Below are 19,494 nucleotides of genomic sequence, written 5' to 3' on the forward strand. Positions count from 1 at the left end.
AAAAAATGAAGAAGAAAGAACGATTGCAGCCTCTTTCCGGTCCCCTTTCACTGCCCCCTCCCTCGCCTGCTTCGACTTAAGCTTGTATACCTTTACATACGTTTCTAAGCCAGTACGCGGACAACGGCGGTAAGATCTACGGGGAGGTCATAGCATTAAGGGGGTTCGGGAAGTGAAATGGGCTGAGGGGAACGGGAGAGAGAATGATTTGATGCAGAGGCGCGGCTCATGGGTGACGTCCTACTGGGGCTCCACTGCTTTCAACGTTCCGCATCATAAGTAGTCAGCATTGTTCCGAGCTATAGCTGCGGCCCCACAGGTGGCATCCTCTCTTGCTCCCTCATCTGTCGAGACAAGCAGAGATAGGAGAAAGAGGAATGTAACGAGTTTTAAATAGCAGACACATAAGACGTAAGGCCTACTTGAGTCCCCGCGTATCCGTAGCTCTAAAACTCTCTTTTTTTTTATCCTTGAACGAACGTCACGAAGAACAGGGTGTACGTGATATGCGTGTGTGATACTTTGATGCTCGCGGTTTCTTTGACTTGGCAAATGCTACGAGTGCCGCCTGTGAGTTGACTTTGTTGTGTTTATTTCGCTTTACATTAGTATGGGTGAACTCCGCGGCGGTGGCGGATGAGTATACACGAATCGGAGTGAGAGTCACGTGGTGGGTGGACACCACGCCGTCCTTTTCTGTTTCTGTTTTTTTCTTTTCAATTTCTTTTTTTTCTTTGGAATTCTCCGTCGAGCCCCCGTATAAAAACTGAGCCGGGAGCGGAAAGAGCACGCTATTTGGATTTGGTTGCCCGGCAGCTCAGGATTACGCGTTCTCGCAGAATGAAGGTAAGGCACGTGTTAGGGAAGTTACGGGAAGGGCGAAATAGTTTGCAGATGCCGTACGCTTTAGTAGCTATTCTGTTTCCCCCACCTATACACAAGAGTCTGGAGTGCGAGCTCAATGTAGGAATGCGAGCTCAACGGTCCTCAATGTAGGAATTTTCACTGTGGCATTTTTCGAGTGTACAATACATTTGGAAAGTCCTTCCTGATGCCTTAGGCAAGGCAAGACGTTATCGAAACGAGCTCTGGTCTACGTCAGTGCTCAGATTTTTTTTTTTTTTGCGGTGCCTGATTTTACATTGCCAAATAACCTACATAATTTTGACAGTGTACATGCCCCCATATATATATTTTTATGTCTGTAGTAACTCATGGTAATCCTACAGACAAAATAGCGCGGTCCGATAAAATGTATTCAGGCATGTTACCCTCCGCGGTGACTTCGTGGCTATGACATTCTGCTGCTGAGCAATAGGTCACAGATTCGAGTCCTAGACGCGGCGGCCACGTCTTGGAGGAAAGAAAATGCAAAAAAAACACTTGCCTAAATAGGTTGAGCTGCATAATTAACAACCTTAGTCGAGTGAAATCGGCATGAGTCGTGAGTCCTAACTCACTGCGAGGTTTCGCGACGCTAAACCCGAAAATTTATGCTACTGAGGAATATTAAGTTAAGAACTGAGCCGCCTGGCCACTGTGAGCGGCAATAGATCGTAGAGACTGTATTTCGTAGTTTCACAAATCGTATTTCAGGCCTCCACAAAGCGTGGAGGCCTGAAAAAGGCCTCCACGCTTACATGTGCTTGCATTTTCACATTATGTTGCGTGACAGCTCATTCAAACGAGAGAGATGCGCAGTGCCTTAACTCAGTAGGCGGTGTCCATTCGTGGTATGCAAATTCTTGCAGATTTGTCGACGAACATTTTCAGACCACATAAAAGATAAAAAGGAATCAAATGTAAAAGATTGGTGTGTTATTGAGGATACCTGAGACACCAGTAGTAAGGAACCATTTTCGCGCAGGCACATATATTTCATGGAAGCTTCAGTCATTATGCTCAAGGCAGGCGCACTCGACAAAGTATTAGGCAACATTCCTGTATAGAGAAAGAAATTCTGGAGTTCCATGCAAAAACAACGATGTCATTAGGAGGGCCGCCGTAAGGGGGGACTCTGGAATAATTTTGACCAGCTGGGGTTTTTCAACGGTGCACCCGATGCGCGGTACACAAGTGTTCTTGCATTTTGTCCGCCACCTAAATGCTGCCGCCGTGGCCGGGATTCAATGCCACGCCATCGTTCTTATCAGAGCCACGCCATACGCGCTAAGCCCACAAGGCGGGCCTCCCGTAAACAACTACACATGAAACTAGGAAAGGTAATCTGTATTCAGGCTTAAACTGTGGCTGAATTTACGCAGCATACTATAACATCATCAAAACAGTAGGACATTCATCACGACTGCAGTTCCAAGTGCACATCTTGTAGGCTTCTGTCTGGCTTTCGTTTCAGTGCCAGTTTATTGTCATGGATGTGTTGTTGAGGGGATCCGGAAATAGGGAAATCACTCAAACCCAGTACCCAAATCCAGAAGGGCAGTCCATTTTCATGCTGATTGCCAACCCGTATGAAACTTTGTTATCAAACGTGTATTTACGATCGAACGCAAGCGGCTTTATAAAAGAAATATTCTATCAACTAGAACAAGCGCAGCTTTGACATCTCTAGAAAGAAATGAAAATGTAGTTGAGAGTTCTGTAAATGAACTATGTGAAAGAAAGTGCGCGTGTTATTTTTTCTTATTTTGTTTCTTTGTTCAAACTGTTTGTGCATCTCGCGGACGTCGAGGAAGATTGTAGAGCTGCAGCCTTCGTGAATTGAGCACTGGAAAATGGTGCACCTAGCAATGTGGACTTGCTTCTGATCTCATTCATAGCGATTATACAGGCATTGCGGAGAGCCACCCTGCTTCAAGGCATGTGTGCTGAAGCTATGGTACGGAGTTGGGTTTGGTTTAGGGTTGAACTCTGAATGGAAGCCAGGAAATTATAGCTTGTATACAGCACAAATTTAGATTGAGGTTTAGGGTTTGTGTGTTGGAGTGATTAACACCCCATAGACACTAGGCTGGAAAAAAAATGAAGCGGCATTTACGTTTTAGCCAGCTGCACTCGTTAAGTCCCGAAGCTCTAAGCTGCAAAATAATCTAAAGATAAAGTTATGCCAGACAAAAACACAGAAATTTAGGCAATGTTTCTTAACCCATTCCAGCTGTTGCATTTGTATTTTGAGCGTTGAAGATTAGGCTATTCTCGCAGGGTTTTTTGACAGCATAGCATTGCCTGTGCGCAAGCATTTGGCCAGCAATTTGAGCAGCCTTAATCTTCTAGCATCTTGTTGCTCTCCTCTCCGCGTATTTACCGTGGAGCGGCCTGTCCTTGCGCGTCACATTTGTTTCAGACGTCCGCCTTGTTCCTGACAGCCGTGCTGTTGCCGGCAGCCGTGTGGGCGGTGCCTGCGGTCCCGGCAGGCGCTGTGACCAACCGATTCTTCAACACTGATGTACGTACTGCACTGAGGACCCATTTTTGGGTGGTCTTTAGGAGTGGCTCGTGCCGGCGCGCACTGGGAAGTTTTAGTGTGGTCTTACATCTGAAGCGTGAAATTTGGCAACCCTCAAAATCCTATGAGGCTGACAGGGCCAGAGGTGCGGAAACATGGTATTTTGTATTATAGCCACCTACGGGCGCGACTTGTGAATTCGCTTGTGAATGTTTTCTCCGACGGGGAATGTAGGTTATGGCTCGTAGGGTTAACGGTGAACCGCGCCAATATTTATTTATTTATTTATTTATTTATTTATTTATTTATTTATCTATTTATTTATTTATTTATTTATTTATTTATTAACCTACTTATTTATTTACACTCGAAGCGTACAACAATAGTTTTATTCATCGTATCCTGCCCGTACGGAACATACGGAACAAGGCTGTGAGCATTATTCAGTGTGTATGTCACTGTTAGGGAGTAGTGAAGTGTCGTGCGTCTATTGCAAAGCGTAGATCAATAATACCTAACAAAAAAGTGCAAATGGCGAAGGTTTGCCCAGCACTCCCCGTCCCCCATCCACGCCGCCACCTTATGCTTTTTTATCAATGAAACACTACTGTTTTGTCTTTTCCATCTTCTGTAACATAACTTTGAAACTGCGACAGTATTCCGTAACGATTCATTTGTTTTTTCGCTGTTTTCAGTCTTTCATCATCGGGTCCAACGCCTCCACGCAGCCGTTGACGTACATTGATGACCTATACTAAGAAATAATAAGTAATCAGTTCTCGCGATCAATAAATAAAGGAAAAGGGAAAAAGTACAAAATACTTGAAAATTAAATTTCTCGTACTGTTTGTTGATTGTAGGCAGCCAAGTTTTCCATTCCAAGGCAAATAATTTCGCTCATATGTGTAAGGTATACATAGATTCGTCTGTGGCTGAAAGAAACATGCGTTTCATCTACAAGCAGTGCTTCACTATTCACTGAATAATTTATTTAAGCATGATGTTAATTGCGCAACTGAAGCCCACGTGTGGTCAAGCCATCTGAAATCTGACCGAGGTGCCAGCAAGCTTAAAATTTTTTTTTTCTTGCTACCCGGTTTTGCCGAAGTGCGTGGCCATAGTAGTGTGATCCTTTGAAATCCTTCGGACGTTCGGCAAACTTCTGGTTAAGTTCATAATTTAACTGTCTTACCTCGTGCTTCAACGTCGTTACGAGTATTCTCTGCAGATGTTCCAAAATGGCAACAGCCAGAATAGGAGAAGCAGCATATAGGCATGATAAACAAGGCAGCCATGCAATAAAAGATAACTGCATGACTAAGCTATTACCGCGTGCCTGAAGAGCACATCAGGTGGGTTTCCAAAATTGTTTAAGCAGTGCATGCGCTGACTTAAGAACACCTAAATTTGTTTCAAGCAGAGATAAACGCCAATTGCTTTAGGAGGCACTAGTATTCATATATATATATATATATATATATATATAGACATTTTGTCAGACACCAAAGAAAATGTTATAAGCATCTACTTGGAGAAATGTGATGCCAACGTTGTGTTGTTAGCAATTCTCACAGTGTGAAAATCGGGCGCCTTGTGACATGGTGACAAGAATGTCGTCCACGCTATATGCTTCGAATAGGTGTTCTGCAAGATGTGCGCACTCTGTTTACTTTGTGCTGTCTTGAGAAATGGCAGATTAGAAAAAATGCTACTCCTACACACCAGATGCCCAATTTGAAGACAATTCGCAAAACAGTTATAAAATTATTTACCACTGGCAAGTTGTGCCCTTGAATAGATTCACCAACAACGACTCTTGAAAAATGGAGTTTGCCAGGTTTAGCTTATATATTGGCACTGCATATAGGCACTGCATATGAAAGCAGAAGTTACAATTCGCCTTTGCTAATTCCCTGGCATCAAATGGCTTAGCTAAAACAGGAGGAATTATTCAACTGCGGCGACTCCTTTCCAAAGAACTTGTATTCATCTGCTTTGCATCTCACAGCAACAGTCTGGTGGATGCAAATTTTTCCTTCATGAGTCCTCCTCGATCTCGTTTATTTCTGGATAATTCCTATCAGCGCTGTAGGTGACAATGGTACTGGACACATGCAACAGTTCTGGCTACACTATGTAACCGAAAGCGCTGCCGGCATCACTTCATGTGCTTTTCTTTCTCCCATCTTCATTCCAGTCTTCTCTCTCCTCTTGACTTCTCCTGTTCAGGGTCGCTAACTGGTCGCTTCTGTCACAGTTATCATCCATGTCCTTTCACACTTAATTAACTGTCTCTTCACAGGTCAGTTTGGCGTCATGCGCCTGGCTGTCAGACCACAGATATTAAGGAAGTTCTTGGGTAGGTGATGCATTCGTAAAGAATGCCTTAGAAAGCATTAAAAAAAGAATAAATTGCGCAGATTCGCGTTAATTCGAGTGCCTTACTTCGAGTGTCAGAAGATTAAGGTGGTGCTAGAAACGCGACTCATGTCTACGTTACATTGGGTTGGCGAACAAAAGCACGTACCATGAGTCCACAAATTCACGATGCGTGGATCCGTGTTGCTAGCATTTAGCTTTTTTTTCTTGAATTATCATTTTTGTTTAGGCAGTTATTTCGGCCTTTTGTAGGAGCCCATTTGAATCTCCCGATGAGTTACGTTGATTAAGAGATTAACAAATGAACGCAGGGTCAAGGAGCCTACCAGTACGGATACGACTGGGCGTTCCCGGCCGGTGAGGGCGCCTTTCAGCGCGAGTCCGGAGATGCCCAAGGACGCAAGCAGGGCTCCTACGGCCTCAAGTATGCCGACGGGACAGTGCGCATCGTCAGCTACGTGGCCGACGAAGGCGGCTTCCGAGTGAGCGTGTCCACAAACGAACCCGGAACGAAGCCATCGTCTCCGGCGGATGCCCTTTTCCAACTGCCCCAGGGACCCTACCAAGCGACACCGTACGAAGCCCCGAAGGTGGAGAAGACCTCACAGCCGGTGAGGCCACAGAGCCAGACCAAGCCCGCCACGTCGGAGAGCGTGCCAGCGGTTCCTGTTGCCGCCACTGCGCCAAAAGCGACGGTCGCGACTACGGCTCCAAGGCTGGTGTTCCCTGCAACCCTGCACTACCATCCACACCCTCGCGGGCCGGTCATCTATTCGCACCCGACTGGCGTAATTCCCGTGCACGGCAGGGTCGTGTATGGATTTTAATGTTGTCCGACTGATAGCGCGACTGAAGTCTCATTAGCTTTCTCAAGATTATGTGAGATGAGAGCGCGAACAGGAATTCAGAAAACAGAGAAAAGCGGCAGGAAAGTCCGCGGGCGCCCGAAGATTTCGCAACCTGGTGAACACGTGCGGGAGTTTCCCCCGTACAGTCTTGAAGTCTATCAAAGCGCGGCGTCTATTGATGTTCATTGCAGAAATGAAATGATTGTTGTTGTTTCGCAATTAATGTGTCCTGTCTTGTTTAATTGAAATCAATGCTGGATATCCAGACGAGATCTGTGCGAAATGCAAAAGGGGGGCCCGGGCGCTGACATCGAAGTGCAGTCGGCTTGCTACAGATAAGCAGGTTTACATCATTTCTGCACGCATGGGTTATGCTAAAGAGAGGGATATATATATGTATATATATATATATATATATATATATATATATGTGTGTGTGTGTGTGTGTGTGTGTGTGTGTGTGTGTGTGTGTGTGTGTGTGTATATTCTAGGAAGAAATTCTTAGCGGTGAAGAACATTATATGGGGGGGGGGGGCTGTTGTACGAGGCACCTAAATTAGTAAATAACATTTAACAGTAGTATCAGTGCGATTGGCACAGTCACTAAAATGGAGCGGGTAAGTGCTAGAAGTAGCTCCACACGATCGCAAATCTCCGGAAAACGGTTAATAGCGTGTCTAGGATGATAAATAGAGTAGCAAGAAACAGAAAAGGCTTCAAGGAGGAAGAGACGATAAGGCTCGTACAGGCATTTATCATAAGCCGTGTAACCTTTGGCCTTCCTTTCCAAAAAGTATCAAACTCAGAGGTAACTAAAATAAACACCCTTATACGCTCAGCTTATAAGGCGGCGCTTGGTCTACCGCTTTGCACTAGCACGACCCTTTTTAATGCAATGGGTATTAGCAACACATTTGAAGAACTCGTGGCTGCAACACTGATTGCACAACGAGAAAGGCTCAATTCCACGAAGCAAGGTCGAACACTTCTTTGTCGATTAGGGTATCCACTCAGACCGGCACATTGTAACGACCAAACAGAACTCCTCCCACCGAACATACGAGCCCAGATCTCTGTGTCCCCAATCCCTAAAAACATGAGCGAGAAATACCACAGACAACGGCGCCTTGCACGGGCCAGGACACTCGAACGCAGGTTCGGTAGAAATCCGGAGGTTTATTACACGGACGCGTGCAAACAGGATAGCAAAACTTTCACTGTGGTAGCCACAAACGCACAAACTACTATTTCCGCAACAGTCAGAACAGGGTCGGTGGCCACAGCAGAGGCTACTGCGGTGGCTCTGGCTATACGTGACGCTGAAAATAGAGCACGTTCTGCGGTAATACTAACCGACTCGCAGTCGGCATGTCGCCTTTTCATGGCAGGCACCCTGCCCAAACTCACCATCAGAATCCTAGGAAGAAATCTCACGGAACACCACGCTATTACGTGGTGTCCGGCGCACGCCGGAGTGACGGGTAACGAGAGGGCGGACCGCCTTGCTCGAGAATATAGCATCCGAGCGACGGAACGCACTCTCGTAGAATCCCCGATCACAGCAAAAGATATCTTAGAGGCACAGAGACGAGGAAGGCAACAATATAGCTTTCCAGACACATCCTTGGACTCAGCGCAAATGCGGGACTGGCGCCGACTACAAACCCGTACATACCCACACCTACTCCTACTACACCACATACACCCCACCCGGTATCCCAACACTTGCCCTTGGTGCGGAGGGCGACCATCTCTTGACCATATCACATGGTCGTGCCAGAGTCGGCCACAAGAAATCCAATCACCCCTTATGGGGCAAAACTCCAACAGTAGGCAGTGGGAGGTGTGGCTAGCCAGCACGGTGCGGGAGGACCAATTGGCCCTTCTCGACCAAGCCCGGCGTGCCGCGATCGCCAGTGGGGCCCTGGACTGAGGGACCCACCCACTGGACCTGAATGTGATTTTTTTTCTTTTTTTAAATAAAAGTTTTATACTACTACTACTAGCTCCACATAAATGAAATGCAAGCGAAGATACTTGAACTGTGCCCGTGCGCGTCACTGGCGCGAAAATCCCCAGATGTTGATCAATCGCAATCTGTGTGACTACTTATGGACTTGGTGCGCTCTCGTGTACGTGTGCAACATGCGTCCTTTCTTTCACATTCTCTCTCTCTTCCCTTTGTAATCTTGGCCGTGTGCAGAGTGGTAAACCAGACTGGTTAACCTCCTTGCCCTTCGTCTCACCTCACTTTCTCCTTAACAAACACGAGCTATGAGACACTAGTCCCCAAAGCTCTTGCGTAATACGTTGCCATTCATCGCAGCGCCTTCCTATAATGATTCCCTAAAAGAAAGAGAGACTACGTGTAAATTCATCCTATTCAGTCACTGAATACAAGGAAGAACATATAAAATTTGTGCCTAGTCTCTGTATCCCTATTAAGCGGACCTATCTTTAGCACGAACAAGCTTCAAATCGGTAATTGGAGCACCTACTCTAATGCTGCTGATTAAAGCATTATCACGAAAGTTTGATTATTTAAAGCAATAATTTTCAATTCCATGACAATTTCTGATGTCCAGCAGCAATGTTAAGGAGTTAATATCGTATTCTTGTTTTGGATCCTTTACATTTTACTGCATAGGATGCAGTCGTCGCCTGAAGCATATGTACTATAAAAGTGGCACAAGCAACAGTAGTCACCGAGTCCTGCTGAGTTATTAATCGCCTCAGAAATCTCGGTGGGAGACCACGAAATCAACATGGGTGGCGAGAAAATTGAGCCTGTTTGTCCAAGCAGTTAGGTCACGTTTTGGCTCTAATGTTCGGTCATCGATGCATCGCGTATGCGTGCCGCTTCGGAGTGAGTCGATTAAGTTTCGCGATACGCAGCCATCCGGTACGGCTCATTCCGAACTCAAGGGCAGACGTGGCCAGAGTATCAGGATAGGCAGAGGCACGGTCTTTCATAATAAAATGCTCGAATTGAAAACGACAAGAAAACTCACAGGAAAGTAGGCATGGTAGAAATTAATGGAAAGCGTTCATAAGGTATGGGTGGGGTCCCCAGAGCATTAACACTGTTCGCGATGCCTAGTGGAAAAATTCGGTGGGCGAAGAAAAAAGTAAACGTCCCTCGTTTCTTAGGTAATTCCTATGCTTCGCTGCCTTATCCATGGCCAGATCGATTTAATACTTCAAGCTGCCGCCTTTGTCCATTGAGGCGTGTCCCTTCAAGGACGCTAGCAAGGGCATATTGAGGTTACTAGTCTTAGAAAGGAGTCTTGAAACTTTTAGGCCGTGGCAATACAGGGTGTCCTAGCTAACATCAGAAACCATCTCCCCTTTCCACTCTCTTTCTCTTTTTATCCCCCTTAACTCTTCCCGCCCTGTATAGTAGCCAACCGGAACTTCCTCTGGTTAACCTCCCTGCCTTTCTATGCATCCTTCTCTCTCTCTCTCTCTCTCTCACTCTTGTTTTTGTTTGACTTGATATAATCTTTCCTTTTCCTAATAAGAAAAGTGATTAGGACACAAAAATTGTGTTAATGGCGGAAGAGGACAGATAGCCAAGTATCGTATAGGTTTGCTAATAGTGTGTTGCACCAGATGGTTTTTGAAGCTTCGCTGGCGTTACCTGGCACATGGCGCTTTATTATTGGCGCCGCCGAGAGGGAGGAAAGATGCGCTGATTGACGGCATCTTGTAATGAATTGCTGCATGTCGAATTGATGAATTCTTTGAAATGCCTATTACGCTCCTGATTTACTATGATCTGTGCGCTGCATCCGTGGTGTATATACACTGAAGTGAATCGAGCAACGGGAAATGATGTGAGTGCTCTCGATGCGACAGAAAAATTGAGATTGGCGCTGGTTTTGGAAACGCAACTGCAGTGGTGAAATTTTAGCAACGTCTCTTTTTCATTGGCGCACGAAAACACAGCACATCTCTCCCTAGCTTATTTCTTTCTATTACGAGTTCAGTATAGTGCATTTAGTTCCCAAGGTAATAACTAAGAAGCTCAAAGTTCGCGGCAAAGCAATATAATCGTGACCGGCAGTTTCGTCAAACAGCAAGTGCGCACGTAACAAATCTAGCGACGCCGTTCTTTTCAGCTCAATCACAGAGCCACAACAATAAACCGCATTTCAGAAATCAATTCGAAATACTGCCACATCTGCCCCACGCGTGAAGCGTCAGTAGCCTGGTGAGAAAGAAGGAACAAATGTAAATGTGTTTCTGACCACTGTACACATAAAGACATGTGCAGTCCCCACTCTTCCAACTCAATGTTAAGTAAACATTAAAAGAAAGAGAAAAACAGGGAAGCACGTTAGCTTTTATGACCTTGCGTAGCTTGAACCTGTCGCGAAACTTGTCTACACGCCATAGGCCACAGTTTGACCTCTCTCATCAGATTTCGGCACAGCTCTATATATGCCTAAAAGCAGATTTTATTCGTATACTAAAGGTACACCTAACGCCAGAAAAGCAAACCCAAGGCCAAATAAATTTATTATACGATGTGTCCACCACTGCTGCGGCGTTCTTTGTGTGCTGTTAAGTCTTGCAGTTCTGCTGACATATACGCATCTCATGAAATAAATAAGCGTGCGATGACCAAAGTTTGTTTTAGAATGATACATCCGGTCCACTGCACCTTGTAGTAGATTGCACTTTGTGCAGGGATAGGTGTGACGTAAATCGAGGGGATAAAGCGTCTCTATTGCGAGTTAGATCGCAATCCAAGATCGCTGAGTTCTGTCTTCGCTGCTGATGTTATCTACTGCCTACTCAGCAACATAAAGCATCGAAAAGCCCTCGAGCACTCTTATTTGGCTCCATAACAATCAAAGGCGCCACCAGAACAAAAGCTTACTGAGTTGGTTCGAGGTGTGCCTAACTTTGTGTTTCCTGTGCCCATGTGCATGCCTACGTTACGTTGTTTTTAACTGCTAAAAATTGGAAGTTTGCCAGAAAGCTACTTCTTTGAGGTGCGCCGCCCTGTGATACTGAAAACGTGGCAGGAGCAATAACTTTCGGTGGTGCGTGGCGCGTCATGGAGAAAGCAGTATTCGTGACCGCAATACATTAGGGCCTTAAAGATCAAGGGTGCAAAAATGTGGCTGAAAACGAACCACTCAAGAAGGATAAGAGCGAAGCGGACTATTTTCGAAAAGTACGGCGGCGTTCGACAGCCCTCGAACGCTTGGACGGCGCATAAAATCCTGATACCTGCTCGAGGTATACCGGTGCGAATTCGTAATGAAGCCCACCACACGTGTTGTAGGGGCTCTTAATGCGGTTCAGATTGTCGCTTTGTTATTTTATAAATGTTTGCATTTTTGTCGCATATACTGCTTCTCAAATGATCATGGTATAGAGCTTGGGGGTTTCTTTTTTTAATGAAAGCTCGCAGGAAGCAAAATTCTTGGCAGCAGCTGGAACGCTGCACTCATGTTCTCTCTCAGAGTGACTCATTAAAAGAAAAATATGGCTGAAATGTGAGAACGAGAAGAAAGATGACCTTGTGAATTAATAAAGAACATTTGGTTTGACCTTCGACTTGCTTACGTGCTAATGTGCTAGGTCTTCGCGAGCGTAGGGTCCCGGACTAATATCGGATAACTGGGTCTATCGAATAAGCACAGAAGCCAGGGTACACAGTGTGTGTTTTCGCAATCTGTCGACATAAAGATGTGGTTTCACCGACCGCAAGTGCAATCCGCCAAGCCATGATTAAGCGAAATCACTGTATTTTCATCGTCCCGCAGCTCGCTTCTTTGTTAGCAGAGAGAGAGCGGGAATAGAAGGTAGAGAAGGTTACCAGAACGAGAAATCCGCTTTGCTAGACAGCGAGATGGAGGACTGGGAGGTAGAAATATAAGAAGAAAATAGAGAAATGCAGAAAGACCCTGTGCTCTGTAATTGAGTAGGTGCACGAATGTTTACCTATCTAATATGGTACCATAGTGTCTTACCAAAACACTTGATTCGCCACACATTTCGATGACTCATAACTGTTTGCACACTTCTCGATGCTGGTATAACTTGCTGTGGCAGTGACAAAACGAGGATGTCGTATTACATATTAGGAATTACGTGAGGAAGGTGGAATGACTAAAGTTTGCTTTCTTTTCTGACACTCCTGCAATTACAATCCTGTAACTATCCTTGCATTTTCTCTAAATAAATCTGCTTAGCTCTCGCTCTTCTTCAACACGGAAGTACCCCAAGAGCGATATATATATATATATATATATATATTATTGACCAGTTGCCGTCAAGCAAAAAGATCACATTCTCGGGACGCCTGCGGCAAAAAAGACGTTCCACGTCCGCCGCCAAGGTCTGCGAGTGGTGGCGGTGGCTAACACTCCCAGGGTTCTACTAGGACTCATAAATACCCAAGAAAGTGGATGGGAAAACGGCGCCGCGGTAGCTCAACTGGTAGAGAATCGCACGTGAAATGCGATGGTTGTGGGTTCGGTTCCCACCTGCGGCAAGTTGTTTTTTCATCCACTTTAATTTCCATTAATTTATAGTTTCTTCATTTCATTTATTAAGCACAAGTAATTCCCCCTATGTTGTCCTTGGTGTCAGTGTTCGTTGGCTTCTTATGATATATATATATAACTGAGAGGTCGGCCTGAATCTAAGTTCTGACCTGCTATTCAGCACTGGTAAACGTAAATGGATGGGAGTACAAAGAGAAATGGAGGAAAGTAGTGATGATGAGGGCGAAAGCGATGTTGAATAAGCTTGAACAGCGAAAGTTTTGCTAAGGTCACAAAGCCAGACCACTTTCTTGCAAGGATTTCTGAGAGCCTTTAGAACATCAAACCCACGAGAAGGGTCCTGGTCGAGGTCCCAATAAAATCCTTTTAGACAAAGGTTGAAGTATGAAATTGGGCAAATGTTCTACTAGTTATTCCCATTGCAGAGCATATCGCATGCAGGTAAATATCATGTGTCTTGTTGGAGCGGCTCTGTCACACTTCTCGCCATTTGTACAAGCTAAACCTCTTTGAGGTACGTAACTACTTGGATTCCCTTCGTTTCAAGTTCTCTTTGTGTACTTCGCACTCCATGTTCGAAGCCGCTATTTGTGGTTCACAAAAGGCATTCGAGGCTTAAAAATGGTGCACGCACGCGTTGACACGCGAACATGCACGTTTAGTTTATTATTCATCCCTGTAGCCTCACGAGCGCCTTCACTGGTCCCTGAATGACACCCGTGGCGTAAGGCACAAACGGTCCGTGGGCTGGCACGAAGTATTCCAACGCGTAGCGACCTTCGTGCGCCGTTCGGTCCGGCTTGCGCTTCTCGAAGAGCGCGGGCGATGCCAGCAAGGGCTGGATGTAGGGCATTCCGCGGTGGAAGTTGAGCACAGCCACGACGCGTAGCGGAGGCGGGAGGACTCCCGGCTGTCGACGAGCGGCCACCGCTTGCGCCGGGCTGGTGCCTTTCCGGTTTTTGCCGACAGATGCCGCTGAAAGAGCCAACGCGGACACGTAGCCGTTGCAAATACTTCCCCGGCCTCGCCAGCTTGAGCGTTGAGCCCTTACTGCGCAGAGGTTCGCTAACTTCCGTGAGGTGGACAGTGAAGCGATCGTGTTTTCTGCTTTCGTGAGGCATTTGAATAGATTGATATAGGACGACTTGTGTTGCAAAGCTCGACTTGGTTACTAACTAAGGAACGCTTTCCAAAAGGACTTTAGACTTAAATGTTGCTGCCTGGCGTTCGTGAAGAAGTACAGAGATTTCTGCGACGGGACTTTTTGAATCCCGTCCCCATCTCACGTGAAGGGGACGGCTGGAAGCGGGAACCGCGATCAGGGCCATCGAAGCATTTCGGTGGGGACGAAATGAAAAAAAAAAACGCCGATGTGCCGTGCGTTGTGGGCATGTTAAAGAACCCCTGGTGGTCAAAAATTATCCCGGGGCGCCCACTACGGCGTGCCTCTAAATCAAATGGTTGTTGTGGCTCGTAATACCCAAGAATTCAATTCAATATCTTTGCTTGCATTCTGTACCTAAACATAGGCGCCAGTGACAAGAAGCTCTACCGAGAGTTTGAGGAACTCGCAGAGCCTAACTGTCGGAAAATTCACTGGCTCAAGTGAGGCAATCATTCAATTATTCTCAAGGTTAGAACCTTTCTTTACTATACATTACAATGGCTTAATTCTTAGGAAATGACCAAGAAGAAATTAATGAGCTGATCAGAATATTTTTGCCAATATTTTGGACTGAATCAAGTTCTTGACGACCGGTGGCATATCTTGCCAGAGCTGCCCGCCCCATTGCTTCGAGGAACCTATCCGTCCAAACATGATAAAAGCGATTATAACGGGGGCCCGGCAAGCTATGTCTTCGTTCTATCAGCAGGCAACATTTGTATAATTTACGATTGGTCATATTTGTTTTTGTTCATATATCTCTAGACAATGAAGTGTTTTATTACTGTAGGGACCATTAATGATTTAATAAAAGCTACCCCCAGGGCTGCACTTAATGAGAGTAACATCTGTGTGCAGATTTCTGCTACTAATATCTCACCTTTGTTTCATCCCTGCTGGCTTTTTATTCTTTGGTGATGAAGTTTAGTGACGGCGTCAAAGTATTGCTCATTGGTATGCCTAATGAGCAATAAGCTCAAGATGTATTACCATTTGGCTATTCTTGTGAACGTCAAAGGACCATCAATAAAATGATAGTCCTTTGACTCATACCTTTAGAAGGTATGAGATCATACCTCATACCTTTTCCTAATCATTAGAAGTATTCACCTAGTTCAATTAGAACACCTTGGAAAACTAGGAAATCTTTCTGAAATACATTCCGAGGACGGTTGACTTAATAGCCTCATTTACTCTTTCACGATGGATTATGACGAGCACCTTACTCTAGGATAAACGGCTCTCGGAAAAAGTTCTAGTACTCATTTATTCTTTCGATATTAAATTGGAATCTTATACCTGAGATATCATATTTTAATCTAACAGCCTTCATGTACAGTCCTCAAAGGTAAAAGAATATTAGACGGGAAAACTTTCATTGGCAGTTTGCGCGCTTACCTAACCATATTTTCTCGAGGAATCCAAAAATGCACAAGATAGGAGACGGCGGTGGATATTGCCATAGCGCCAGTAACATCTCAAGCAGATTCATCTGCCAGCTTTCTAAAAAAAGTAGAAAAAGAGTTCTGAATTTTGCTATTATTTGTGCATCTAATGAAGCTTGCCAAAATGATTTAGCCCCGTTTTAGGGGAATTAGAAGTACGTTTCAAAGGAAGTAAAATTTGCATTCTTTTTAACCATTCCACCATCCATAGCTTAAGGGAGCTCAGTACTAAAAACGAGGCCCGTCAGAAAAAGAAAAAAACAGTAATGACATACAAGTTTCTGGCTCGAAGAAACATGAGCAAATCGAAAAAGTCTTGCATTAGTGCATGTCCAGCAGAATTCCTTCCCTTGACATCTGATATTACATACGTTCACAATCTAAGTGTTGTGTACCAAGGCTGGATTAATGTTGGCACCGTTAGCAGATTCATTTGAGAAGAAACCTTTGCTTTATGCAAGGTAGCTTCCTCAAAAAGGACGCAGGGATGTGGGCGCGACGCTAGGAAAGGAGGAACGGGTCTGAGGTAGGGTTAGGAACGGGTTTTGATTTGGGTGATAGACGCTGAGAAGATTGAACAGAAAAAAAAAAGAACAGATAGTTGGCTTCAACTCCGCTTTTATTCTAGTCATTCTCGTAATGCCCGACGCGGAGTTCCAAGCTTAAATATCACTGCGACGGCCTTCGGCATTTCAGGTGCATACCCGCTTTTGGTCAAACCTGCAGACCTTCTAGACTTACAAGATGCCCATGCGAGACGAGCAACGTCCGCGTATATCTTTGTACGGTGAAAAAAACAGTCTCGACACTCGCAGCCTGCGCAAGTCCGAAGCGTACGAACCATTAGAATACCGGCTATCGAACGACCGTACCACCTTTTTTCGGCAACAGCAGACGCGCGTCGACTGAAGCTTGTTCGGTCGTCTGGGCTCCGTTTTCCTCGCTGGACTTTTCTTCGTCGGGCTTTGGTTCCTCCCTCTCAGGGTTAGGCTCTTCTGGCTTCGGTTCCTCGGTTGCTGGCTCCTCCGGGGCCGGCTCTTCAGGCTTTGGCTCCTCCGGGGCCGGTTCCTCCGGCTTTGGCTCTTCGGGTGCCGGTGCTTCTGGCTTCGGCTCTTCCGGTGCTGGCTCTTCTGGCTTCGGCTCTTCCGGTGCCGGCTCTTCTGGCTTCGGTGCTTCCGGTGCCGGCTCCTCCGGGTTCGGTGCCCCGTCTGGAACGCCCATCCTGGGCGTCTCCCCACCAGGCATGGGACCCTCGTCTCCTCGGCCGCCTTCGTCTGGTGTCGGTGCCGGCCCGCCGTTATCGTTGGTACCTCGACCGCCTCCGGCATTACAAAGCGTGCACTCGGGGCCCGACGGTATCGGAGCGCCACCTGGGTGCGGCACTCCGTCCGGCCTCGGCCCGCCTGCAGGCGGGATGCTGACTCCTGGACCGCTGTCCGGAATCACGCCCGGTACCCCGGGAAAGTACGGCGGGTAAACGGGTACGTTGCCCGGATGGTGACTGGGTATGGAACCAGGAAACGAGGGCTTCCCGGCAGGATGAGGTGCGTGACCTATGACGAACACCGGCGTGTGCACGACATGTTGGTGCCCGAATGGTATGTGGCCGAAGTAGGCCGGGTAAGGAACGAAGACTTTCCCGGGTACCGCATGCGAGTAAGGATTCACGTGCTGAATGATGTAGGCTTGCGCCGCTGACATCACGGCCAAGAGAACAGCAACTTCGAGCTGGAAAGAAAAAGAACTGCAATGAAGTTTCACAGATCACAAACAATCGTTATATCGAAACTTGTCTGTATCTGACGTCCCAAAACAATCACAACGTTAGCGTAAAATATGAAACAAGCGCGATAACAATAAAATACAATAGACAACTGATGGTGGTGTAATACCGTAGTGATGTGTGAGAAAAACAACATTACCGTCCTGAGACAAATTTTTCAGAACCATGGCTATGGACTGCGGTTATAAAAAAAAAAAAACTGCGGACAATTATATAAGGGCCCAGTAAAATGACGTCTTTTTTAATGAAACTTTTCACCTGTGACGTCAATTGTTTTGCTACTAAGACAGCTCCCGCCATTGCAGTAACACACGCGGTCAGTTTGCTACCTGGAAAATGACCAGCATGTCCAGAAAACCAAACCATTTTTGCGGCCTAAGTATCCTCAATAAATTTTCAGTATTTGTGTGGCTTCAACGCGCGCCAATTCTCCTGAATCGTTGCTATAAGAAAGAGTGAGAGAAAGAGAGACGAAACTTTAATGTCCACTGGTGTGGGTTCCAAGCACGGGCCAGTTTTTCTGATTGTTAAGCGAATACAAAAAGATTTTGCGGAAAGTGTCAGAGCGTCAGCTAACAGGCTCACACTCTTCGTTCTGCTTTACCGTTAGCTTGGCACTTAATAACTATGTGATTGGCAGAGCCAGACAACCGGTGACACACAACAAAAGCGCTGAGCTTGTGGATAAAACTACAACATCGTATCGGGGATACCTAGTTCACCATCAGACAGGTGGCCTAGCAGATAAAATAGAAGAAAGAAACAAATAATTTCAATAACGTGCCATAGTAACTGAGGAAAATAATTTCATGCCGAAGCATCGACCATCTCGAGGATGTGGAACTTGCATAAAGGCCCATTAGCAATCACCTAATGGGGATTCATGCCGAAAGACAACGGCCTGCTTGTGGGCAAACGCAAACGCGGTTATATATTCAGAGTAATACATGACGGCCTGTATCGTTACATTCCTACATGCCAGCTCAAATCAATGCAAATCGAGCTAAGAAGCGCGAACGAGCATAGCGGCCTTGTCTTACGCCGTTTTCAGCCAACGGTCCTCGCTCCGACGCAACTTCTCAAGACAAAAGGGGGCGCTCTTTCGTTTCTCCCGAAACCTAGGTGCTTGAATGTCAATATACCTTCTGCAAGTTCACAATAAACGTGTGATTCAAAGCTCACACTATTTCCTTTACTTTTGCCGCGTGCAAACTGCCAGCCCGGGCACACTAAGTTCCCGATTCGCAGCGCGGAAGGGCGCGGCTCCGCTGCGACACTCTTCAAAGACGCATAGACTCGTCACGCTCTCACCTTGTCCATGGCAGCTGAAGACGTCTCGCAACACGATGGGGTGCGACGAGCGTTAAGACGAGACGCCGCGCGAGAAAGACGTCGCCAACTGTCGTCGAGAGCCAGGAAACCTGGCGCCGAATACTCCTCGCGAACAGGCGCACCCCGTGCAACACACACACACACACACACCGCCGGAAGAAGACAACACGTATCAACCAATTTTCCCCCCGGACGGAGCCTCGCCTCGCGATATTTATAAGGTGCACGTGTGAGGGGGATCTCGCCGGGCTGCTGGATGGGGGGCGCGGCTACGGCACGAAAGCCGACACGCACGTGGTTTTCCTTTTATTTCATTTTTTTTTCTTTCCTCTCTTGCTGAGGTTCGTTTGTTTGCTTCGTTCCGCTACCTGTGTTTTCCCCCCTCCCCCAGTGCCCGTTTAGCGAAGTGCTCGTAACGAAGAATTAGTTGCTCGCCGGCATTTGCCCAAGTAGCGCGTTTGCAAGGTCACCTTTTTCTAGAGCTGGACCAATGCGTTAAACCTGCGACACAAACACGCGGGGCACTCATGCAAAGAAGCGTGCTCACTCCGTGTCCCCCCCTCCCCCCCCCTCCCCCCTCACACACTCGTGATTCGGCCACTCCCTCTCCTA

The 19,494-nt window shown here is 46.4% G+C and overlaps 2 protein-coding genes and 1 non-coding gene across 3 annotated transcripts; 2 read left to right on the forward strand and 1 right to left on the reverse strand.

Annotated features, from left to right (window-relative positions):
• The first annotated feature begins 620 nt into the window (after nucleotides 1–620).
• On the forward strand, nucleotides 621–6,827 carry LOC135920239 (adult-specific rigid cuticular protein 15.5-like). Its single transcript, XM_065454413.2, has 3 exons — nucleotides 621–846; nucleotides 3,305–3,406; nucleotides 6,097–6,827. Exons 1-3 carry the CDS (start codon nucleotides 841–843, stop codon nucleotides 6,610–6,612), a joined length of 624 nt encoding a protein of 207 aa, XP_065310485.2. The 5' UTR covers nucleotides 621–840; the 3' UTR covers nucleotides 6,613–6,827.
• Nucleotides 6,828–13,071: 6,244 nt separating this feature from the next.
• On the forward strand, nucleotides 13,072–13,144 carry TRNAS-UGA (transfer RNA serine (anticodon UGA)). The gene has a single exon. It is a non-coding gene; the product is annotated as a tRNA-Ser (tRNA).
• Nucleotides 13,145–13,781: 637 nt separating this feature from the next.
• Nucleotides 13,782–19,087, reverse strand: LOC135920233 (skin secretory protein xP2-like). The gene is made up of 3 exons (XM_065454396.2): nucleotides 18,862–19,087; nucleotides 16,643–17,495; nucleotides 13,782–14,132 (listed from the first exon to the last, which is right to left on the reverse strand). The coding sequence occupies exons 1-3, from the start codon at nucleotides 18,868–18,870 to the stop codon at nucleotides 13,828–13,830; spliced, it is 1,167 nt and encodes a 388-aa protein (XP_065310468.2). The 5' UTR covers nucleotides 18,871–19,087; the 3' UTR covers nucleotides 13,782–13,827.
• Nucleotides 19,088–19,494: the final 407 nt, after the last annotated feature.

Source organism: Dermacentor albipictus, chromosome 5, assembly GCF_038994185.2.
Source record: "Dermacentor albipictus isolate Rhodes 1998 colony chromosome 5, USDA_Dalb.pri_finalv2, whole genome shotgun sequence".
Taxonomy (NCBI): Eukaryota; Metazoa; Arthropoda; class Arachnida; order Ixodida; family Ixodidae; genus Dermacentor; species Dermacentor albipictus.